Source organism: Drosophila mojavensis, unplaced genomic scaffold (assembly GCF_018153725.1).
Source record: "Drosophila mojavensis isolate 15081-1352.22 unplaced genomic scaffold, ASM1815372v1 contig_277, whole genome shotgun sequence".
NCBI lineage: Eukaryota > Metazoa > Arthropoda > Insecta > Diptera > Drosophilidae > Drosophila > Drosophila mojavensis.
In genome coordinates this window covers 4,147,523-4,172,730 of record NW_025318822.1, presented here as the reverse complement: position 1 = coordinate 4,172,730, position 25,208 = coordinate 4,147,523, and the positions used below count along the sequence as shown (strand labels likewise).

The 25,208-nt window shown below is 42.8% G+C and overlaps 2 protein-coding genes and 1 long non-coding RNA gene across 7 annotated transcripts in view; 1 reads left to right on the top strand and 2 right to left on the bottom strand.

Annotated features, from left to right (window-relative positions):
- Nucleotides 1-25,208, top strand: part of LOC6574314 (furin-like protease 1) — a 173,644-nt gene that overhangs the window by 140,662 nt on the left and 7,774 nt on the right. For 4 of the 5 annotated variants that reach the window (XM_032727991.2, XM_032727990.2, XM_032727992.2 and 1 more), the window contains 6 exons: nt 20,438-20,683; nt 20,741-20,869; nt 20,944-21,818; nt 21,892-22,065; nt 22,278-22,396; nt 22,581-23,927. In XM_032727991.2, coding sequence (XP_032583882.2) covers nt 20,438-20,683; nt 20,741-20,869; nt 20,944-21,818; nt 21,892-22,065; nt 22,278-22,396; nt 22,581-23,927 — 2,890 coding nt within the window. The remainder of the gene's footprint in view (nt 1-20,437; nt 20,684-20,740; nt 20,870-20,943; nt 21,819-21,891; nt 22,066-22,277; nt 22,397-22,580; nt 23,928-25,208) is intronic. The other variant, XM_032727994.2, reaches the window with a different exon arrangement.
- LOC122757048 lies at nt 12,545-17,104 on the bottom strand. The gene is made up of 2 exons (XR_006356944.1): nt 16,787-17,104; nt 12,545-12,729 (listed from the first exon to the last, which is right to left on the bottom strand). It is a non-coding gene; the product is annotated as an uncharacterized LOC122757048 (long non-coding RNA).
- Nucleotides 18,084-20,109, bottom strand: LOC6574316 (NADH-quinone oxidoreductase subunit D). Its single transcript, XM_002000335.4, has 2 exons — nt 19,797-20,109; nt 18,084-19,735 (listed from the first exon to the last, which is right to left on the bottom strand). The coding sequence occupies exons 1-2, from the start codon at nt 19,999-20,001 to the stop codon at nt 18,351-18,353; spliced, it is 1,590 nt and encodes a 529-aa protein (XP_002000371.4). The 5' UTR covers nt 20,002-20,109; the 3' UTR covers nt 18,084-18,350.

The window sequence follows — 25,208 nt, the reverse complement described above, 5'->3', positions numbered from 1 at the left end:
TTTTTAATACAATATTATCATTATTTAAGTACATTATTTTATTTAATTATATTTTAAATATAATTATACTAACAGCAAACTGTATGAACTTTTGAACAAGTCTCAGCAGTCGACAAAGAAATGTCAACTGTGAAAACTTTTGCTCAGAATACGGCTTTCAATTAATGCCAAAAAAAACGGAGAGTACACGAGTGAGAAGTAGCGGCACACGGACTAAAAAATGAAGCAGACACACACACACACACACGAGTCCATGTAAACATGATCTCGCAGTCAGCTCAATCCAGCGATGCTTAACAGGCCATAACGAGCAAAGCCACAGGCCAAAGAGCCAGCACAGTGGCCTTTATACACATACACAAATACACATACACAAAAGTGAGTTTTTTTTTGCCCAAAATACCCGCCAGCCATTTATTTCAAGCTCATTCAACAAAAAAAAAAAAAAAAAAAAAAAAGACGAAATTCAAGCAATTTGAACGCGTGCCCTCTCCGTCTCTCCTTCTACCTCTGCCTCTGCATCCCCCTCCCACTCTCTTAGTCGCTGAGCAGCTCCTGAGAGACTCATAAATATTGCAATTTCTTCATGGCCGCTAATTTATATGAGGAGAGTGACACGCACACGCAAGGACATGCACTAATACAAAGCAAATAATGTGTTGCATACTTTGTGGGGCACGTGGCCACCAGACGCCACTCAAAAATTGTTTCATGGCCAGCGGCAAAAATAAAAAGACCAGAAAACAAAAAGCAAAAAACTGAAAAAAATAAAATAAAAGAAAAGAAAACAACAAAATTTAAAGCACGTAACTTGTGGGCAACCGAGAACCAGCTAAAAATGGAATAAGCCTGGCAGCCAACGTGTTGACCCACTCAATTCTGGCTGTGCCTGCTCTAGCCCCAGCTCCACAGGCGCTACCCAAAGCGAACTGTGACGGGAGCTGCTCTGTTAGTTCAAATTATCCGCAGATCCCCGTGGGCATTCCAATTGCAGGTGCTGAGTCCAGCTGCATGAGGCCAATTTCTGCACTCAGCCCGCTGGCCATGATATGGCTAGAGATTGTCCTTGCCGGCCCCGACAGTTTGGCAGCAGCTAAAAGTTGCTTTAATGCTTTTGCTGAAGTGCCCATGATAAGCCAGTTGAAAAGTGCATCGAATGCAGCTTATGAATTTCGATGAGACTGAAAGTGTTGGAACTTGCGATGGAGCTCATAAAACTAATAAATGCATAAACGTCAATAAATTGGGCAAATATTTAAGACTCTTTCACGTGAATGATGTGAATATGAAATAAATTGTACAAGAAAAGTTTTCAGATAGAAAGAAAGTAAACTGAGCTTAAGTGACTTTTAGATTGTCGGAAATCCCAAGTCAAAGCTCAGATTGATATGATTAATCCCTGAGATATAATTGTTGACAGCTGTTTACATAATAGCTGAATCCCAGGCAATGATAAGCTTTTCCTTTAACAATTTAAGTCACTCCGATTCTACTCACATTTCCATAAACCACAAAACTAGACCACGTGTAAACTTAATTCCGACAGAGAATCTAATAGCTGCATGGCATTCATTTGGCTCGACTAGTTCAGCTGCAGTCAATCCGCTTAAGTCCACTTTAATTTGTTCGAATTAAAGGATTGCCGTATAGCAGCAGCAAAAAACCAAAGGGCCTTGTCCCTAACACCCCCCACCCGCTGCAATCCCCACAGCACTCTGCTCCAGTCTAACCATAAACTTTGTTGCATTATTTGCCGTCAAGTTTTGCGATGCTCCAGCTAAATGGAAAGGAAATGAAAAAAAAAAAAAAAGTCGGAGCAGCTGCTAAGGCATTACTATATGTGTGTATATGTGTCTCTCTCTCTCTGTGCGTGTGTGTGCGTGAAGTGTGGCAAGCATATTTGATGTCCAGTTATAAACTCAACAATTTGCTCTAAAATTATGCCAGCGCTGAGTGAAAAGTGTCGTAAAAAGCATATGAAAATTTTTGACTGTGTCCAGAAAGAGAAGCCACAAAAAGCTTGCAACATTTCGAGGCATGTTTATGCTGATAGAAAAGAAGAGGCAGAAAGGGCAGCTATTTATTAAACTTCAACGTGTACCAGAGAGAGACAGAGAGAGAGAGAGAGAGAGAAAGGCTATAGAGATAGAGAGAGCGAGAGTGAGATGGGCTATAGAGATAGTAGCAATGACATAAAACGCCAAGCGACAAACATGTGTGAGAAATGGGTCTGTACATGTGACTCCTTATGTGTGTGTGTGTGTGTGTGTGTGTGTGTGTGTCCAAGGCAAAAGCCACAGCAAAAAGTCGTTAACCAGCTACGTGAGACCGCCAAAAGAATGCAATACACTTCTTGAGCCGTGCATGCCACCTGCAGCACTCCGCTCTCCCCCTGCCCCCAACCGCACACAGTTCTGCAACGCACTGCATCCGTTCCGTGCATTTGGTGACCGCATTTAAGCGCAACAATTCCGTTTTGCCACGCGTCGCAATGGTTTTTGTGCAGCACGCGCCTCGCTCGTCTGGCAAATTGCCATAAAAATTTCAAGCACCACAAAATATGCAACGCTCAAATTTGTGCCAATGCATGCGAGTGCATGCGAAAGAGAAGGAGAGTGAAAGGGAATGACGGCGAGAGCGAGAGAAAGGGTGTATGCCTGTGTGTGTGCAGTTATTTCATACAATGCGTAGCTTGTCACGTTGCCTTCGCTCCTCTCAGCTAAGCTAGATTTTTCATTAATTCCCAAATTAGAGAGCGCATGTTCCTTCACACCTGCTTAATTTAAACGGATGCGCAGGTAAACAGCGGTAATAGAGAAGGCTGTTCGTAGCTGACATCAAATTGCACAATTTACAGTAAATGCATGCAGTCTAACATTTTATGAATACTAAATGAGTACTTAATTTAGTACAACTGATAAAATATATATATCTATATATTCATATATAAATTTAGATTCAGATACCTGGAACTAAGACTTTTTGGTATATCAAGAGTATTATATATTATTTTTCAATGCTCATTTGCTTCACTTTTAGGACATCCCTTAAATATACTGAATCTCTTTGACTCGCATCATTAAAGTTTCACCCTGCTCCACTCGGCTGCCATTAGATACGCACAGTGCACTGAATTAAATATTAACTGGGGCGACTAGTTGTTTAATCTTGTTACGACGCCAGCCACAGCTAACTAAGCAGCTGCATGTGAAGACTCCTTCAAATTACGTTTGTCAAGAACTCGATACCTGAAATCTTTAAGTGTGCTGGGGTCTGCTCAACTTGGAGTCGATGTTCAATGGGCGCCTTGCGGCTAACAAGCTCTCAGCTGCCAGGCACTAGCTTTAAGGCAGTTCAATACGACAGAGCCAACTGCAAGCACTTTGTGTCACTCCTTCCCCAGCTAAGCTGGCTTTAAGCGAAAATTGTTTTTGTCACCCCTTTGTTGTCGTCGCTCTTCAGCGGCAACTGCTGCAATGCTCAGCTTTCGCAAGTAACACGCTGACAAGACTTTAAGTGTTGCAAACGCCACACGTGCACATCTTCTCTCCCTCTCCCTCTCTCTCTCTCTCTCTCTCTATCTCTGTCTACTCTCTTTCTTGTGGCACGCACAACTTTCACTTGTGTTTAGCCCGTAAGTATGCAACAAATTTCGTGTTTCTTTTTTATTGTTTCGAACCCCATGACTGCTTGACACGCAGCTCCACCTACCCCCATCCACACGGAGAGTGGAGAGTGTGAGCTGTCTTCCTGTTGTAAGCACTACATGAATACGAGCGAAAGTCAAAAGTCCTTAACTTTACCGCCAAAAGCTGCTTGTTGACATTATTGTACGCCCTTACAGCTTGTTGGCGGCAATGCCTTAATAAACAGTAAGAGCTTGAATTGCTAATCAAAGATTGCTCAATGAAGAAATATTAATCAAAATAACTAAAACCAAATTAAACAAGCTGCTGATAGTTAAATTTTATTGCTTGCTCATGTAATGAGTGATGCCTTTCATTTTGCATATATTTTTAAGTTACCTTGTGAAGCATTTCTTTAAAAATGATCTGCTAAGTTTTCCGCTTTTCCGGATGTTTGCCGTGTTAAATTTCCGCTAGCGTGGCTTAAAGCAGCGCAAGCATATCCATCACTCGCATAGCTATTAAGACCGACGCGTGCACTCTCTCTCGCTCTCTCTCTCTCTCTCTCTCTCTCTCTCTCTCTTTACCTCTATCTCGCTTGCTCTCGCTTACTCACTCTATCTCGTTTATTCTGTCTGACGTTCACGCGAGCATGGCATTTCCATTTTTTAAATTGAATTTTTCCGGCATTTTAATTTTTTATTATTTTAGGAAATTAAAAGCGAAGCTGCCGCCTGTCAACGCCGCGAGGCAGCGCCACGACGGACATGAGACAGACAGGAATATCTGCCGCGAAATTAGTTCATATGAAATGTATGATATAAATAAATGTGTATGTGTATGTGTATGCGTGTGTGTATGTGTGTGTAGGCCTACTAGGCTTGTATACTTGTGTATATTCAAGCTGCTTTATCGCATCAGCCTCTGTTCAGCCTGAGGTTCGCGTAATGCTCCTATGCAATAAATAGATATAGGTATGTCTATCATATATATGCATCTCTCGCATAGGTCCTTGCACCGCCGGTTGCTGCAACGGCTGCAGTCACCCGTTTGGCCCACGCACGCATAGTGGGTCTCAAATTAATATACGAGTTCATGATTAACTTGGCTGGTTTAGCTGGCATTTGATGTCGACTGGCTGCCGCATTAGCTGATTGGCGTGAGTGGCTTTCAAATTGGGGCTAGCATTTCAGTTGGCCATTTGTGGGGTAATTTGAGTATTCAATTTACAAAGGACTTACTTGCTCAAAGGCCATTAGACTAAACTAGGTGAAACACTATATTTGAATTAAGGGCACACTGCTGACATAGAAAATATACAGTAAGAAATGAGATTTCTCTTATATAATAATAAATATATATTGTATTTTGTAATATAAATACGACTTGAGCTGAATATAAACTGAGTAATAATATTAACAGAGCTAAGCAAATAAAAACTGAAACATAACTTTCTTCATTTACTGGATATGTCACAAAGTATTATCTTCAGAGGTGAGCCATTAAGAGCCCCAGTGATGAAAACCCTTAAAGGTCAGATGATATCTGCAAATTGCCTCCCTGGTTTTCACTTACAGTGCAGGGCAAGCAATTTTCGTTTCATATTTCCACGCTATAAATACAAAGTAAGAAATATCAGCCCTTAACTGCACTTTGTGCCACCACCCACCCCCGGCTAGCCCAACTACCCGCCCACCTCGAGCAATCAGCGGCAACTGCCATAAGGTTTTTCGCAGCAAAATCCAAAACCAGTCACGGATTTCATCAATAATTTCATCATCAAATTGCTTTATTTTTGGAAACCTAACGCCTGGACAGGGCGAGGAAGTAACCCCCGAAATTGAAAGAAAAATAACCTAGAAAATTGATGATTAATGCATTTCATTTAATATACCCTACACATGTGTAACAAAGGGTATGCTGTTTTAGTGAAAGTGCAGTATCGGGAACCCAATGGATCGTTTCTTGATTTCTTTTTCTGTTTACTATCTTAGCAGTTAGCTTGTCTTGTCACTCAAGAGCTCTTGACGTCTTAATGATGATCAAGAAGATATTAATAATGGCGTCAATTGTAATGAGAAACATGCTGGGTATTCTCTAGTCAGATAGCTCGACTAGATCAGTCTAAATTGTAGCAAAACTGTTGATGTTGTAGTTAGTGTTGTTGTTGTTAGTGTTGTTGTTGTTGTTTGTACGCTATCCGCTGCACGCTTCTTGGCTTTAGCCGCTTCCATATTTCAGCTGGCAATTCGCAATTCGCTTCACATTTGCACTTTAATGATTTCATTTGATGTTTTGCTGATGTTGCCACAGGCAACAAACGCACAGACACTCGTGCATCTGCCGCTCGGGGGTTGCGACGAGGGCTGCTAGTGTTGCACACGGATCAAGGGCGTAGCAGGGGGCAGAGGGCAGGGGCGGCAGGGGATGCCAGGTTGCTGTTTCTTTGGCAACCACACGAAATACAACTACAAAGTGTAAATTTGTTTTACATTTATGATTTTTGCTGAAATCGTGACTAGGAATTCTATTTTCGAGTGAAGGTTCTAAGAATTTCAAGTAAACTTTGGAGTATCACAAATACTACAAAAGGAATTCATACATATACGTATATATTTATTTTCTTTAAGCTTATATTTTCAGTATGTCAATAATTGATTTCAGTTTTAATTAAATGAACATTTTATTTTATTTAAATTCTTGTATTTAATAAGTCCATTGCCTTGCCATGCCCATTGGTGAAAAAGTTTTCTGTTCCTTTTTTTTGCCCTCCTTGTTTTCATATTTTTCGTCTATTTTTTTGCGCCGTACAAGCTTAAAGTAATTTAACTTTTGACGAGTTTTCATTCTTTTGAGCCGAAACTAAAGTGCGCTTGGCATTAAAAACTTGCAAAGTTCTTAACGCACGATTCTAAAGAAAACTGCATAAAAGAAATGCAAAGTTTCCATAATTGTTTTAAAAGTGTTGTTGCCCAACTTGAATATATTGAGAAAGTTCGGTGCAGCGTAAATTAATTAAAAATTATTGCCGAAGCGCGTCGAAGGTGGAAAATGTGAAATGGATTATTTAAGTAGCCTTGCGATATATGGTAATATCCGATTATTCTGCATTATATTTTCTGCCGATTTTTGTTGTAGGTCATATAGAAATATATATCATATAATACTGCTTAATATAAAATATAATTTACTCAAAATTTTTAACAGCTTTAGCTCTCTATTTAAACCCATTTGAGGCACTTGAATCCCAATTCAAGTATCATAAACTTGTGTTCCACAGTTCTGTTTCAATTGATTGGAATTAAACTTCTTGAGACAGCCTTAACGCTTGCAGTTGTTTGCTAAGCTTGATTTGTTTTTTTTTTTCCAGTATTAAAACAAAATATAATAAATAAATAATAGAAGAAGCCTTAAGTTGCCATTCCACGGGGCAACAAATGTCGCAATGAAATAAAAGAGGATGCTTTTCGTATTTTCGCTGCTTGCTTTCTTGTTTAAACATTGCCACGCCCCCACTTGTGTATTTATGATTATTGTTATTGCACGCACCGGCCACGCCTCTCCCGGCTGGCAGCGCCTTCAATTTGTGCCACAGCTGTTGCTGCTTGTGGTTGTCGTTGCTTAAATAACTTTTCGGCTCTGTCGCTTAAGAAATCTTAACGAGCAATACAAATGCGTATGTTTGCCTTTCTCTCTCTCTCTCTCTCTCTCTCTCTGCTCCACTTGCCTTTGGCCATTCGCTTGGTTCACACGTGCTGGCAATTACACTGTAGCCACCGCCAACGGAAATTGAAAATGCATTGAGTATGAGCCGTAGGCAGCTTCCGAATCAAGTTTCCGTTGCTTGGGGCAGCACACACAATAAAACACACACACACACACACGCATACACATACAAATGCAAGTCATCTTGTCGTTTGAATGTTGTTATGAGCTTTCTCTGAAAAATTATTTGAACATTTTTTAACGCGCTGACATGCGAGTTTTTCATTATGAATGGAATGCACATGCAGCCATTCTCGCACCTGAAGCAGTTTTTGACTTTCAGGTGCAATAATAGCGCACAATTCCCGCCTCACCTATATTGTAGTTCGCATGCTCCGCATGTTGCCCTGCTGCTGACAGGTGTGCGCCCCGAGGTAAGCCGTATTTCTTACATGCCAGCGACATGCGTAGTTTCTCTTTCGCTATTATATTGCATAACTTAAGTAATGTTGCTCGGAAGTATGCCATCGAGTGGTAGCTGCTTCTAGGCAGAGTTATGTGTTCGCAGAGCTGGGCTCACCTTAGTCAAACAATAAAACGAAGCACTTTACTGCTTGGCAAATTTGCATGAGAAGTGAAAAGAAGAAGAGAGGAGAGAAGAGAGAGAGAGAGAGAGAGAGAGCGAGAGAGAGAGAGCATTGAGAGTTTATGTATTCCCTTTGAGAGTTCTCACTCATATAGACTGTAATAATCTGCATTTTACATGAACTGAACAGTGAACCAATTGAAGATCTACTATATATTGTATATACTCTGCTATATATAATAGCATCTCCTGCTTCCTTAGCTCAATAAGAAAGACATCTCAGAGTGCCAAGTCCATCGAATGTTTGCTCAATATTGCGACTGTCGCCTCTAATGAGCTTAGCCCGCATACAACATTCAATTAGGAGACAAATCAAATGTGGCTACAAAGGGAGACTAAACCAAATTTCAATCAATTTGGACTAACAAGCGACGGATTGGGAGCCCAACAAAATCAATTGGTTAGCCAAAAGCGAGGCACAAAGGAGCGCAGCAAAAGAGCGAAAAGATGGGAAACGGCATAGAATCAAGAGAATTGTCTGCTTAATGCCGACGACAACAAATGCAATTGCAATCGAAATTGCTATTGGGATTGCGACTGAGAGTGGTGCTGGGCGAAGGATTGGGATTGCAGTGCAACTAAATTTCGCATTTCATTACAAGCCCCAAAAATCGGCCAAAGATGCCGCACAAAGTGGGGAGGGGATGGGGGGCTGGGGGAGGGTAGCTATTGCGTTGGAGTAAATCGATTTGTGTTGCGAGCATTAAACGCCCTGAAAAGCGACTTAAGTCCAGACAGTGGACAGTAGACAGTGGACAGTGGACAGTGGACAGTGGACGCAGGATACGGGCGCAGGACATGACCAAAGCAAGTGGCATCATTACTCAAGCAAATGGGGTCATCAACAGCATCAGTCGATGGACCAAGTAGTTGTTGGGAAGCACCAGCCGACAGCCAACAGTTCACACATACATTCCACAACAGCAACAACAGCAACAACAACAACAACAGGAGCATGAAAAGCAAGTGCAATCAATTTGGCGCAGCCGAAGGATTCGAAGCCCGCTGCTTCTGCCAACGCTCGTTGCATTGTGGGTGCAAATTACGTGCCTGATGCTGATGCTGGTAATTGAAATGCAAAAATATTTGGATATTTCCATAGAGCTTACACAGCTCACACAACGGCTGGGCATGGCCCCAAATGCAGCCGATGCGATGCGTTCGCATTTAACAAAGGGCGACAGCAACAACAACAACAACAGCAACAACAGCAACTGCTGATAGTGATGATGCATTTGCGGTTAATGATGATGAGCATAGGCAAGTTACACGAAAAGTGAGAAAATGCCAAGATATGTGTGAGCTATTCCGCAATGAATGCTGCATATAATGCCCTGTAATTTAACGTAGATAGACATAAATAGCTTTTGCGCAAATAAATATGGGATTGGAAAATATTATTAATATATTTCTTCACTATATACTATAACATAATAATACCCTGTAATTTAACCATATATAATACCCTATAATTTAACGCATATAGACATCATGATAATGGGTGTTTGGAAAATTACTATATACATTACGATCAATCATTACAATTACGATCAATCTAACATGATCTGCCAGATATACACATATTTGTTATATTTGTATTATATGCTCTTTGTTTGCCTGGGTATTCAAAAATTCAAAAGCCGACTGTAATTATAAGCGCACACATAATACATGGCATATATATTGCACTCCTTTAGCTCGAGTTGAGATAGTTTGCATCCCAGATACAAGAATTTGGTAAAGTGGTTTGCAGCTGTGCTCAAGTTGTGGTTCGACCCAAACCCACGAGCTGCAGCTTCAACCAACTGCACCCAAGTTAAGTTCACTCAAGTTCGGTTCGGCTCTGTTCTGTTCTGTTCTGTTCGGTTCGGGCTTGGTTTGGTTTGGTTAGTTCGTTTGGTTTCATTGCTTCTGTTTTCGCTCGAATGCGCCTGGCAATTTCAATGCATTGACTGGCACACATGGCGTATGCGTAATATTTGTTTATGCATCTTAAGAGCATGAAAATGCTTATCGCAAACATGTTGCACTCACTGTAGACACACACTGCAGTGCAGGATAAGACCGCATAGATAACTTGGGACTAGTCAAAGAACCCATAAATACCACGAAATTAAGGCATTAGTGGACTTTTAAGCAAATTTACTTTATAAGTGGGAGGCGAAACTATGTTGATTTGCAAAGGATTTACCAGAAGACTCAACTTGGAGCTTAATCGCTTAGAAAGTGGGCAGAGTTTGCTCTGTTAACATTTGTTTCCATCCACAATATATAGAGTTTTATACTATTTTCCACACTTTAAAATTGAAAATTATTTCAGCTAAAGAGCTTGACTTTCCAATCAAATAATGAAACATCCAGCGAAAAGTTGCAGCCATTTCGGAAAAGTCAATAAATTCACTGGGCTGTCCACACACACGGCGACTGTGTGTGCCGAATGCCTGTGGATTGCTCGAAATGCACAGGAAAAAGGACAACCCGACGAATGGACGAGGCGTGAGACGCGAGATGCGAGACGAAGGGTCACCAAAGCAAATACCCGTAGTTAACCAATACGATTCAAAGAGTCAGAGATTTTCTACCTCTTTTTCGTATTTTATATGCTCGGCGCCAATAAAAGTTTTTTAAGACCCATTTTTTTTTTTCGCTTGTCAAAATGATTTTTTGTTGTAAAGCCGGCAAAAGTGTAAAATGGAACCAAAAAAAAAAAAAAAAAAAGTAATAAATGCTATAAAAAATAATATTTATATACAACTGCGCAAACACTGAGCCATCGATCACAATAATTTAACTCAGCTCTCTGGGGAACTGTAACGGCTATAGGCATTCAGTTTTGAACAGACCCAGCTATAATAATAATAATTTTAAATCAATTTTCAGCGTTATCTATTTAAATGTGCCAAAATCTCAGCAGCAAAGCCTCACAGTTTGCCTTATGCAAATGTAATTTTTTTAAATTAGATATTCTTCGTCTGGAGTTGCCAGACAGATTTTCGCTGAGAAATGATTGTCAGAGTTTGCTGGTCGTAAATCATTTTTGGCACAGCTGTCGCTTTGGCATCGCACTGGCTGCTATTTTGCTTACCAATTTTGACAAGTGGCGCGCTGCCTGTCCAAGTGACTGATGCAGCTTTGATGATTGGGATGCCCGAGTGGGATTGGATCAGCTCTGGCATCAGTCCAAACAGTGTCGAAAGTTGTTGACTGATTCGACCCCAACTAACTTGGCCTGGCTTGGCCAGATTCCTGCTGTGACACATTTCGAGTGATTTGACCATTAAACTGTTTTCATTTAGCATAACTTGAGATAACGACTAACAGTTGTTGTTGTTGTTGTTGTGGTTAGGTATAAGTGTGTGCTAGTGCAATACAGTTTGACATGCACGACAGTTTGACATGTTTGCACTAACTTAATTAATGCCATTATTCCGGCATGTGCACAATTTAATGCATTGCCAATAATTGAAAATGCAATTCGTTTTCGATATTGAAAAAAAAAAAAAAATGTAAATAAATATATTCAATAAATTAAAAATGCGTAACTTACATCAACTCAGGCATGTTTGTGATTCTGCTGCAATACATGTTTATACATATGTACATATGTATGCAAGTATTTGTGTTTGCTGTAAAGTGTTGCTCGTTATATATGAAATCGTGTGATTTAAATGCACGATAATGTCCGCTCCCATTCAATAACATCAAATTGAAATGCAACACATGTACCATATGACATTTTATACAGCATCGTTTTTGTTGTTATTGCTGTTGTTGTTGGATTTGTAAATGATATTTTTTATTTGCCGTCGCTTATCCCATTCATGGCATTCATATTTAACCACCATCACGCTTTGCTCCCCAATTTGAGGCATCAGCTTTAAATAAATATTCCCACAATTTTTCAATTATCATTTACACAGCATTGCGAGAGTTTTGAGCAAATTTGCAAATTGCATTTGGCATTTGCATATGCATATTAACTATGCTTTTTTTCCCCATTAATTAACTGTCAATCATTGCGCGGTAACTGCTTAAATAGATAATATACAAGTATTAAATTTCCATTTGCATAAATTATAAAATAAACCCTTTAAGCCTGCCATTATATCTGTGACATGATGTGTTAAGCCACTGAATTACCCAATCGAAATTGAGATGATGAAGAGGCTGCTTTTAATTGACGGCTCATTAAAATCATTTTGAAATTCAAATGGAATATATAGTTAATATAAATATATATATCACGTGCACCTATAGCCATATATATATATATACATGCTGTCCCCAAAGCTGTCTGAAAAGTTCATTTCGAACTTCATGCTTTACGATAGACTTACCTTAGGTTAGCGAACGGATTCCTTATTAAGCAAATGGCTGATTTGGCCACGCTGGAATAGCTACAAAGGTGAGTTTTTAATACATCAGCAGCTACATTGCCAAGGGCAGAAACCCTCGCAAAGACACGCACGTTGACTACGCGTAACAATAGCAACCCTTAAAAGTAACATTGACTTAGATATTGCTCCCCAAAATCCCATAAAAAGCAGAGCTCAAGACCGAGCTGAAATTTACAGCTGCTGATCTTTTGCTTTATTAAATGGGTTTTATTTTTTTTCTTTCGGCTAGCTAAAAGTTTTTGTGTCTTGCGTTACCCTTACGCTACGTTATCCACAGGGGACAGTTTGACATGCATTTGGGCCCAAGGGTTGCCAGGCCAGCTCGCCTGCTCAATCTGAGGGTAAGCCCGCTCACCTGAATGCGAAAAGAAGCAGAAAAAAAAAGATATAGAAACATCTTATGTGCCAAATTCGTGGGCTATACATAAACAATTATGTTGTGTCTATGTGACTGGGGGTAGATTTGCACTGTGTCTGACTAACCCCTGGGGCTCTACAGTCATGCGGATAGCAGGCATATGGTGGACCCACGAACCCGACCTGTTTACCTATGGCTGAACTAGCTGAAGGCTATTTACCTAGCACACAGCTCGCCAATGGCCCAGGAATTAGTTTATTATCAGTCTTAAGATTTGCCTGCCAAGCAGACAGAAGCCAACAGAAACATACATCCAAAGTCAAGTGGGCGTGGCAAGGCATAAATAAACTCAATTTATTGTTTGCTTTTAGCAAATAAAGAGCAAAAGCCATAAATATGCAGGCAAAAGTTTCTTTTGCTCTTTTTTATACTCACTTTATATATTGTGGTCTCTGCTCTGGCTTGTTACAGTTTCTCTGTATATGTGTGCATGCGTGTTTGTGTGTACTCTGTGGCAATATTGGCCGCACAACTGTACATTGAGTGCACCCAATCCAGCAATTGTTTGGCACAAATCGGCTCCACTTTTCATAAATATTTTAACAAAAGCCGAACGTCAACAATTGTGCGATAAAAAAAAACAAGCAATTTTCATTTTATAGCTTTCACATAACAACCAACAAGCAACAGGCAACAGGCTACGGGCAACAACAACAGCAACGGATTCCCAAGAAATGCAATATTCATATGCATGAGAATGCCCAGAGCAACATTTGTGGTCCAGCAGCCATCGCAGGTATCGGACTGCGTCAAGGAAAGCTGATATGAGGGAAGCTGCCGTTAGCAAAGCTGCTCCAAAGCTCAGCAAAAGTTTGCAGGAAAATTAAATATTGCTGCTTAAGAATTTCAGTTTATCTAAAGCTCATTGTATAAGTACTTATAAAGCATGTGTTTTGCAGAAGCTGCAATTGTATTTGAGACTATATTGAATATTGATTCTCCAGCTAAAGTTGTCCTCTATCTCTCTCTTTCTCTTCGTATACTTCTTAAAAGTATACATATATATAAATATGTATTGAATATTAATTCTCCAGCTAAAGTTGACTTCTATCTCTCTCTCTCTCTCTCTTCGTATACTTCTTTAAAATATACATACATACATATATATATAAATATGCATATGATCCAAACATTTCATAGCATCGCCTGCATATCAATTTATGAATTCAAGTCAAAACTTCTCTAATACCTCCTATAACTCGCATTATCCTAGAGCAACAACAACAACAAACGCTGCAGCCTGCAGCATATTCCTTTGCTGTCTAACGCCTGTTTATGCGCTTGACCTGTGACACAGCATTTCAGAGAAGTGTATTTTTTTGCACCTTACGCTGACTTCTGAACATTGTGTGACAGGTGCACGGAGCCCGAAGGGTTAAAAGCTGTGAAATATCACACACAAGCTGCGTAAGATGTCAACTGCAGCTGGCAGCTTCGCAATGCTGCTGAAAATTGGCTATGGCACAGCGAGCGTAAAACGTTTTAAGTCTACCAAATATGTAGAATATTAAAAAACATGAGTAAAACATCAAATTTGTGTTTTTCTGACAGGTCACATTTTGGTAAGGTATTCCACAAGTAATGCCTGTGCTTACCCCTTCATCACCGACTTCAATTAGTTGAACTATCAATTATAATACGCACATTAAAATCATTAGCTAAGAGCCTGACCACACTGGATTAGCTTCTATTCACATAATTCTCTAACAGCTCTATCTGTTAATTGAATAGCTAAGCTTGTACCCAAGCGTCGCCAGAAGCCGCAGATTTTCTCATCGTCGACTCTGGAGCATAATTAATTCGCAGCTAATTAAACGTTGTACATATTTATATTGGTTGACTCCTTCGACCGCCCACAGCCCACTGCTCTAGCTGCCTAGTCTGCCAGTTTGTCTGCCTGCCTGTCTGTCTGTCCGTCTGTCTGGTTAGAGTTTCTGCTTAAAAATTAACCACTCGCGCTGGCAATTGAGCGTGGCAGACGTGACGAGCGATTTGCAAAAACCGCATTCACAGTCAGCCAGCCCAGTGGCTAATCTGGCTGCCACGCCTCATCTCTCCGTTGGTTCAATTCACTCTACCTTTTTTCTACTCACCAAGTTGATTAATTAAATTGTTGACAATTTTAAGAGCTTTGCTCGTTCCCGAACTGCACTGCACGTTTCACATTATTCACAGCTTAACATATTACTCTACCTCTCTGTCTCTCTGACTGATTCAGTCTCTCTCGCTCTCTCTGTGGCTCTCTCTCCATCTCTTTCTATGCTCTGCGTGTTGTTGCAATCTGTTGTGGCTTTATTGCTTTGTACTGGTCCACTTTGTTGCCTGTGACAAATGCACTAGAAAATTGGCTGGTTTTACGTTACACTGTGAAAGAGAGGGAAAGGGAGTGAGAGAGAGAGTCACGCACAGTGCGATTGAAAGAAAGAAGGAGAGTGGAAAACGTAGGCACCTTATTAAAGCATTTATATATAGCTGAGAAATTGAGAAGTGGAACAGAAGAAGAGAGCGGAATAAATCTGAGGAGAGCAAAATATGTAGAAAAAGGGAGCCAAACAGAGGAACACAGCAACAGAGAGAATTAAGCATGCCTATATTTTATGGATTATGGATATTGAAAGAGAGGAAATTCTTAATGAATATGCAAAACTTTGTTAATACTTAAATAGTTATTCAATGATCCCACTTGAAAAGTGCAATAAAAGTAATATAATCCACAAGTAATTAAAGTTTGGTCAAGTGGGCTTAATCAAGGAACAGCCATTAAATTTTATGCGTCTCTTATTCAATGAGCTTGCAGCTCAGCTAAACTTAGATATTAGAAAATACGTTTGTTTTGTTAAGGCTCTCACTAGTCGAGTCTTGTATTTATATTTACGAGCCTACGCAGCAAATGGCCTGTAAAAGTTAATGCTTATGTGTATACTCCCACACAAACACACACACACATGCACATAAACAGCACACAGAATATCCATTAATCCATCAACGTGCGCCGCATTAGCACTTAAATTTGATGGCAACAGTGATAGAGATAGAGAGAGAGAGAGAGAGAGAGAGAGAGACAGAAACATTGATGTGGAAGAGCATAGGGAAAGAGAGAAGCTCAGAAGCAGATTGAAGCTATAAGTCAATTTTAATTGAAACCGCAACAAAACAATTAAAACTAAGCTCGTCCAGAGCCAGAGGACCCTAAAAATGGGGCACGCTCCAACTGTTTTCAGGACTGAGCTATAAACTTAACTTTGACACCAAACTCAATTAAAATGTTGTATAAAAATTGCATATGTATGCGGGCAGTTCGAGGAGTATCTTTAACTGACTAGTATGTAGATCCGTTCCGGACCGGATGCCGTTTCCTCTGACACTCCCGGTAAGTCCTCCTCCCACAGCAGTTGCTGCTGGGCTGCATAAATTAATAAACTTGATAGACCCGACAGTCGGAAGAGAGAGGGAGAGAGATAGTGGGAATATGGGCTTAGAGGTGGGAGCAACTAGCATAAAATTCCAAACGAGCCGGCAGTGCGGGACAGCACGTACGGCCAGAGAGTGGCTGCAATTAAAATTTTAGTGCTCCGCAGGATGCGAGGGGAACGGACAGCGGGCTGCCATATGGCGGGGACACAGAGGCTGTGGGCTGGACATTTTGTTTCTAGGCCTGCAATAGGCGACACGAGCGTCCGTTTGTCAAGCTCTCTCAAAACATACGCCGACAATTAAGCACACACACACCCACACGCACACACACACGCACTCATACGCACATATGTTCAGGTCCAGCAGCTGCTGCCGCAAATGCAAATCGAAAGGCGACATCCTGCCGTGGGTATAAATAAATTGTGTTGCATACTTTTATGCGCCACTGCAATCGCTTGTTGTTCTTGCAGCGCGTTGCTGCACCTGGCCGGACTTTCGGTCAATGACAATATTTGTAAAGCGCTTAATGATGCATGTGTGTATGTGTGTGTGCGTGTATGTGTGTAGTGCTCTCACTTACAGTTTCCATCGCGCTCTCTCTCTCTATCTATTTCAGTCTCGTCCTCTAATGCTTTATGCATGTAGAAGTTTTTGGCAATACTGAAGAGCGTATGTTACGGACACACACGCACACTCATGTGCACACAATTTACTCTTCCGTGCTGTCAACACAGCTCGCAGTTGGCAGGGTTGCCAGCTGTTTGTCAGTGTAATAGAACTGCAACCCATGAAATTTAAGAGTTTACATCTATTGTTTCTTGTCTTGTGGATGTATGTTATACAAATGCTTGCCAATGTATAAATACAGAATTTGCCTTGCACACACATTCGTTACTAAACACTGGTATTTTGCTTTTTTGTTTTTTGTTTGTTTTTCTTTTCAGCCTCTCAGTTTCTTCACTTAATTATCACTTTTATTGTATTTATTTTCACTGCCTTCAACTCAATTTAATAGCTGCTACATATATATTTTATATGTATATAGTATATTTGCTTCTGGTTTGCCCGGCAAACAAACAAAAATTCCTTCCACATAATTCCAGTTGGCAAAGTAAAGTGAATGTCCCGTGCGGCAAGGCATTCCTGAAGCATAACTAAATGTAATTGCAAAATCGTTGGCATGCATTTCAATTGTAATTTACTGAGGAATTTCATACAATGAAATGCAATTATGAAGGAATTCCAGAGACGAAGTTGGCCCATCTGGCAACCCTGGCCACTTGCAGCACACAGTTTAAGAGTCACCGAGAGCTAAAGGCATGCCGGAGTAAATCTGAATTTTACACGAATAAAACAAAATATATAATTAAAATCTATTGTGTGTGTGCGTGTGTGTCTGTGTGTGTGTTTGTGTGTGTGTTTGTGTGTATGAGTAGTTATTTAAAACTGTTTGCCAACATTTTCTTTATTTCTGTCAACGAATTCTCCCTCTAATGGACTGTAATTATATGATGTGGCTGTTTGTCTTTCCGTTACTCACATTTCAATTTAGTTGATGGTGTTTGCTTTGACGCCGCAGCACTTGTTGTTGCCTGCGTTACCGTTGAAGAGTTCGTAATTAAATGTCAGCTACAGTTTGGAGCTGTGACACAAACACGCATCAAATTTAACAGCAACGGGCATTTCCATGTGCAGCGGGCGAGTCTCTAAAAACACGCAAACTAAGTTTGACAGTCACACGTTGACAAAGTTCGACAGTCACACGCAATGATGGTGACAAAGCTGAGAGACTGAAAAAGTTCAACAATCACAGGTTTAGATTTTGGCAATCAAATAATTTAAAGGAAAAAGTCTGCTGCAGTTTAAAAGTCACTGGCTTACATTAAATAGTTGTGCACAGCTGTGATTTTTAATTGTTAGAAATTAAGTGTGGTTTCTATTTCATAATCAAAACTAAGTTTGAGAACATAATAGAAAATCTTATGGGCAAAGAAGTGTAACAGTTTGATAGTCTTAGGTATACAAGTTTGGTCACGAACTTAAAGCTTAAGTCAACTCTCTATGATTTCGAAACATATACCAGATCCCGCTGGTTGCTTTCAAAGTTACGTAGATCTTTATTCAATAATTTCTCAGAGGCACAATTAGCGATCGATCTCACCAAAGACAATGTCCAGTGAGCCAATAATGGCCACAACGTCGGCCAAGAGATACGTTGGTGACAGCTTGCTGAGCAGCGCCAGATGCGTGTAGGAGGCAGCCCGAATCTTGCAGCGATAGGGCCGAGAGCTGCCGTCGGAGACGAGATAAACGCCAAACTCGCCCTTGGGCGACTCAATGGCCGTGTACGTCGCGCCGGGCGGCACGTTGTAGCCCTGCGAGAAGAACTTGAAATGATGTATCAGATCCTCCATGCCCGTCTTCATCTTGCTGCGCTGGGGCGGCGCTACCTTGCGATCGTCGACCTTGATGTTGCCCGGGGGCATCTGGTCCAGGCACTGCAGCATGATGCTGCACGACTCGCGCATCTCACGCATGCGCACCAGATAGCGATCGTAGCAGTCGCCCTGCGACCCGATGGGCACATTGAATTTCATTGCGGCATAGGCATCGTAGGGCTGCTGCTTGCGCAGGTCCCACTTGACCCCAGTGGCGCGCAGCACGGGTCCCGTGCAGCCATAGTTGAGTGCCTCGTGCGCCGAGATTCGGCCGATGTCAATGTTGCGCATGCGCCAAATTCGATTATCGGTGACAACATCCTCGACCTCATCGAGCCGTTGGGTGAAGGCCTTGAGGAATTCATGCAGATCCTTGCCGTACCCCAGAGGCATATCCATGGCCACACCACCCGGCCGTATATAGGCCGCGTGCAGACGAGCCCCGGACAGACGCTCGGAGAACTCGTAAAGCTTCTCGCGCTCCTCGAACAGCCAGAAGAGGGGCGTGATGGCGCCACAGTCCAGCACAGAGGTGCCAATGGCCATGGTGTGGTTGGTGAGGCGCATCAGCTCCCCGCACAAGGTGCGTATGTACTTGGCCCGGGGCGGGACCTCGATGTTCAGCAGCTTCTCCACGGCCAGGGCGTAGGCCTGCTCGCAGGACATGCAGGACACGTAGTCGGTGCGAGCGAAATAGGGAACGGCCTGGGTATATGTCTTGTGCTCGATCAGTTTCTCGGTGCCGCGATGAAGTAAGCCAATGTGGGGATCGGCCGACAAGACCGTCTCATTGTCCAGCTCCAGCATCATGCGGAGCACGCCATGGGCCGCCGGATGAGCAGGTCCAAAGTTGACGAACTTAGAGCGAAATGTACGATCCATGGGCGGAACGACCTTTCCCTTCGGATTCGGTGGTTTCTTCCACTCATCACCCACTGGATAAAAGACTATATTCTCAGACTCCTTCAAAAACTCCGGATCCGGATGCCAAGAGTGAGAGTGGCGCGGCTCATACGGCGGACCCCGTGGATGGTAAGCATCCCAGTCGTAATCACACGGCGGCTGCTCACGACAGCACTCCTCGCTAGACTCTGTGAATGGAAGCAAGCTCTGGTTAAAGGAATTCCCAGGAACTGAGCACATCGCACTTACGCGAAGACGTAAAGAAACGCGAATTCATCCACTGGGGCATTTTCACTGACCAAATGGGTCGGTTGAAGTTCCACTTGAAGTTGTACGCACTCGGCGATAGGTACTTCTCTGAAAATGTGTTTCGAAAGGCATTGAAACGCTTTATCTCCGAGGGCGTGAATAGCTTTTCCGCAATCTCACGGATTTTATCCATTCGCGGCGCCATTTTCAAGTCGAATGTGGCAAGAAATAGTTCCTGAATATTTTTTAAAATTCTAATAATTACAAGATATGATGTTTAGGGTCTACAAGTCTTTGCAATTGACAAGCTTTGCAAAGACTACTTCGATAATAATACTTTGATAAATAAATCGAAATCGAGAATCGATTTTTGTTAAACTAACGGAGAAGTTAGGCGATATCTAATTTGTTGCTTGCAAATTTGAGCTTACAATCTAGATGAGCTTTAAAGATGCAATATATATTAAACTCTGTCTGATTTGCTTTAGAATTTATTAGAAATCTTATATGAATATTATATAACCTCCGGGTGAAGAACTCAAATCGAATTCAATTCCCTAATTTCCCTGATATTTCTTAGTTTTGTAATCCGTTTCTTCATATCCAATCTAATTGTTTTCGATTTACGTTTCATTCCACAGATCTTCGATGATCACTACCATTTCGCGCATCACAAGGTGTCGAAGCGCTCCCTGACGCCCGCCTCACACCATCAGACCCGCCTCGACTTGGACGAGCGCGTGCATTGGGCCAAACAGCAACGGGCCAAGTCGCGTTCAAAGCGCGATTTCATACGAATGCGGCCATCGCGAACCTCGTCCCGGGCCATGTCGCTGGTGGATGCAGTGTCCTTCGATGACCCGAAGTGGCCGCAGATGTGGTATCTGGTAAGTGGGTGAACTTGTTGGGCCTAGAGCTGAAGCTAAGGCATCTATATTCCACAGAATCGAGGCAATGGTCTGGACATGAATGTGATACCCGCCTGGAAGGAGGGCATAACTGGCAAGGGCGTCGTGGTGACCATACTCGACGATGGACTGGAGTCCAATCATCCGGACATTGAGCAGAACTACGTAATATAGACAACAGCATGCATATATCAGGGGGCAAGGGTTTCTCTAACATTGTGTGTTTGTCCCTTCGACAGGATCCCAAGGCCTCGTACGATGTGAATAGCCACGATGATGACCCGATGCCGCATTACGACATGACCGACTCGAATCGCCACGGCACTCGATGCGCCGGCGAGGTGGCTGCCACAGCGAACAACTCGTTCTGCGCGGTGGGCATTGCCTATGGGGCAAGTGTGGGCGGTGTGCGTATGCTGGACGGTGATGTGACTGATGCTGTGGAGGCGCGTTCGCTATCGCTCAATCCGCAGCACATTGACATCTACAGCGCCTCGTGGGGGCCGGACGACGATGGCAAGACGGTGGATGGGCCCGGCGAGCTGGCCTCACGCGCCTTCATCGAGGGCACGACGAAGGGGCGTGGCGGCAAGGGAAGCATCTTCATTTGGGCATCTGGCAATGGAGGCAGGGAGATGGACAATTGCAATTGCGATGGCTATACGAACTCCATATGGACGCTGTCCATATCGAGCGCCACCGAGGAGGGCAACGTGCCATGGTATTCGGAGAAATGCAGCTCCACGCTGGCCACCACCTACAGCAGCGGCGGGCAGAGCGAGAAGCAGGTGGTCACCACAGATTTGCATCATTCATGTACCGCATCGCATACGGGCACCTCGGCCTCGGCACCGCTCGCCGCGGGCATTGCAGCCCTGGTGCTGCAGTCGAATCAGAATCTGACCTGGCGCGACCTGCAGCACATTGTGGTGCGCACCGCAAAGCCAGCGAATCTCAAGGATTCCAGCTGGTCGATCAACGGTGTTGGCCGACGTGTGAGCCACTCCTTTGGCTATGGCCTCATGGATGCGTCCGATATGGTACGCGTCGCGCGCACCTGGAAAACGGTGCCCGAGCAGCAGCGCTGCGAAATCAATGCTCCACACGTGGACAAGTGAGTCACCGAACGAACCCTTGAATATATTCGCATCAAATTTCATCAAATTTCGTTTTCCCCACTCTTGCAGAGCCATTCCGCCACGCAAGCACATCACATTGCAACTGGCCGTCAACCACTGCCTCTCGGTCAATTATCTGGAGCACGTCCAGGCCAAGATCACCCTAACCTCCCAGCGACGCGGCGATATACAGCTATACCTGCGCTCGCCAGCAAATACGAGGGTGACGCTGCTAACATCGCGGTGAGTTGAGTGAGGGGCGAAGCAGGAAACAGTTGAAATTCATATGAAGTTTCTACAGTAAAGTGAAGTGATTAGAGTAAAGATATCAAGCTTAGTTCAAAGATCGATGGGATAAAGGAAAGATTGTATTCAATTATAGAAAGAAAGAAATTTATTATCGAATATCTCTAAGCGACCTATAGTAAACTCTCCATTGCATATTCCCCCCACAGCATTCATGATAATTCACGTTCCGGCTTCAATCAGTGGCCCTTCATGTCGGTGCACACGTGGGGCGAGTCGCCGCACGGCAACTGGCAGCTGGAGATTCACAACGAGGGACGCTATATGGGTAAGTTTGCGCCAGTTACAATATATGAGCTATGTATGTGTATCAAGAGCTGTTCAAACGAAACAATTTTACATGCTGCGCTTTCTGTGGAACCACACACAACCTAACACGCATTAACTCACCCATTGCTAATAAAACATCACCCACAAAAAACAAAATCGAAAAACCCCCGAACACGAATCAGGCCATGCCCTGTTGCGCGAATGGTCGTTGATCTTCTATGGGACCACGCTGACCATCGATCCAAAGGATCCGATATCGACGCCGCGTGGCGGCAGCGACGAGCAGGCAACCACGCCCAATTCGAGTGGAGGTCAGAGCAGCACCAGCAGCAACTTGCACCAGGTCTATTCGCCGCAGTATCCCCTCATATCGCCCAACAATTTCGCCCAGATGCCGGCAGGTGGGGCCAAGCTGCCACTGGGCAAAATGCCGCCCAATAAATCCAATTTGGTGACCAACAATCCGTTGCCGCCGGTGCCCCCACCCAAGCAGGGCTATCAGCAGATCTCTGCCACATATGGTGTTCTGTTGGGCAAGACCAACAGCAACAGCAACAGCAACAACAACAACAGTAAGGGAAACAACAAAGGCAACAACAAGGGCAACAAGGGCAACAAGTCAGGCAATGGCAAGGCCAACAACAGAAAGGAGCAAACCATGCAGAGCGGCAACAGCAACAGCAGCAGTGGAAGTGGCAGCAACAAGAACAAATATTATCGCATATCCCAGCAGCACAGCGGAGGCGGAGGCGGAGGCGGAGGCGGCGGTGGCGGTGGCAAGTCCAAGGGCCAGGCAAATGGGCTGCAGACGCAACGCCCAAAAGGCAGCTCGAGTGAAAAGTTTTATGATGAAAAAACGCGCAAAGTCATAGGCGAAATTAACAATAGCAGCTCGAACAACAGCAACAGCAACAACAATCGCGGCAATAATGGCTCGACAGGACCACGCCTACCCGGCAAGGCAGCCAAACAGGTGAAGGACAACAGCCAGCAGGACTCGCGCATACCGAAACTATTCGAGCACTACGAAAAGATTCAGGCCATATTTCCCGAGCTGGAGCCCTACGTGACCAGCAGCCAGCCCAAGTCCAAGCCTGGTACGCAGCAACAACAACAACAACAGCAGCCTACGCCACGCAAACAGGGCAAACAATTTGAAGTGGACCTGTTCCGGCCCACAATGGGCAATGCTGGCAGCAGCAGCAGTAGCAGCAGCAGCAGCACCGGCAGCAGCAGCAAACCAGTCAACAGCAGCAAACCGGGCAACACAAAGAAGTCACCGTCCGCACCGCCGCCTCCATCGCACTCAATGCTGCCCGCGGGCGGCAGCAGTTTTTTGCCCGATCAGCGCATACTCAAAAAACAGCAGCTGCTGATGGCCGCCGCCGGTGTCCTGGCGCCCCAGGACGACAGCGCTGATAATGCGAATGCCAATGTTGACTCCGAGGAGCTGGCTGGCGATGATGACTCAGAGGAGACCATTTTGCAGCTGGCGCCGAGCAGCTATCGCAAGGGCACCTCGCCAAATGGTAGACGGAAAAGTGCACTTAACTAGCTCCAAGCTGATTTTGCTTAATTTCCTTTACTCTTCTTTCTCTTTTATTTTTCTTGTCCACACAACGAGCCCAACGTGAGAAAGCAATGCACTTGATGTAAACGATGGAAATACGAGAGAAACCCAATCAATCTGTTTTCCATTTTACCTTCTTATTCTTCTTCTTAGCTGGCTCTCGTCTGCTTGCACTTGGCTGAGCCTCAGCTGAAGCATTTGCCATTTATTAGATCTGCCTTTATTAGCTAATAATATTCCTTATAAAATAGAAATCACTGCGAAATGAGATATATAGCCCACTCTAGACTGGACTCAACAGCTCAACTGCTAATAGAAAACACTTTTTGCTTTTCATATACTTTATATTAAATAAGTAATGAAAATCAAAACAGAAATTTCATTTTCAAAATATATAAAGAGCAAACTCAATAAAACAAATTTTCAATTTGATTAAAATTAATTAAATATTTTATAAAAACATAATGAATTCATTTTTATAAAACAAATGTTTGTTAAATAATCTGTAAGAAATTTCAACATTAATATTCCATAAAAAAGATAGTCTTCAAGTACTCTCTAGTCTACTTGAGTTATTTGCTGAGTTCGACCATAAATCAATGTCAAACAAAAAACTGAACTATCGCAATAATGAAAGTACATGAAATACTATCGATTGTGCCAGCGATAGTTTTTACCTTTTGTCTGCCTTTTGGCATAACTTTTTAAATTTGAACAGCAAGTTGAAGTGGAGTTAAATACTTGAATGTAAGAGCCTCTAAAGTTTCCTTATAATATTCTTAGTGAACAGTTTGACAGCCACTGGCAGACTTTCATCAATCAAAGCTCAAACTGAAAAGTGCAAACTGCAAACTGCAAACTGCAAACTGCAAACTGCAAACGGCCAACAGTTAACTGAAGCGAGCAGAGTGCAGAGTGCAAAGTGCAAGTGTTGTTATTACTGTTGGTTGTCAGCAGCCAAAAATATACGCAGCACATTTATCACATGGCCTCAACTTGAAAATTGTGTGTATTTAGCCTTTGTCACATCATTTGTTTTGTTCTCTGATAGATTTACTGGCCCCTTGCACGCCCCGTTTGCCATTGCATAAATCATATGCTCACAGTTTTGTTTCATTCGTTTGGTTTTTACATTTTCCAGGAATATTTTCATTTTAGTTTCATTTGTAATTTTTTTTGTTTTTTTTTTTTTTTATGTTGATTTTGATTTTGATTTCGAGCTGAAGCGATTCACCGCCTG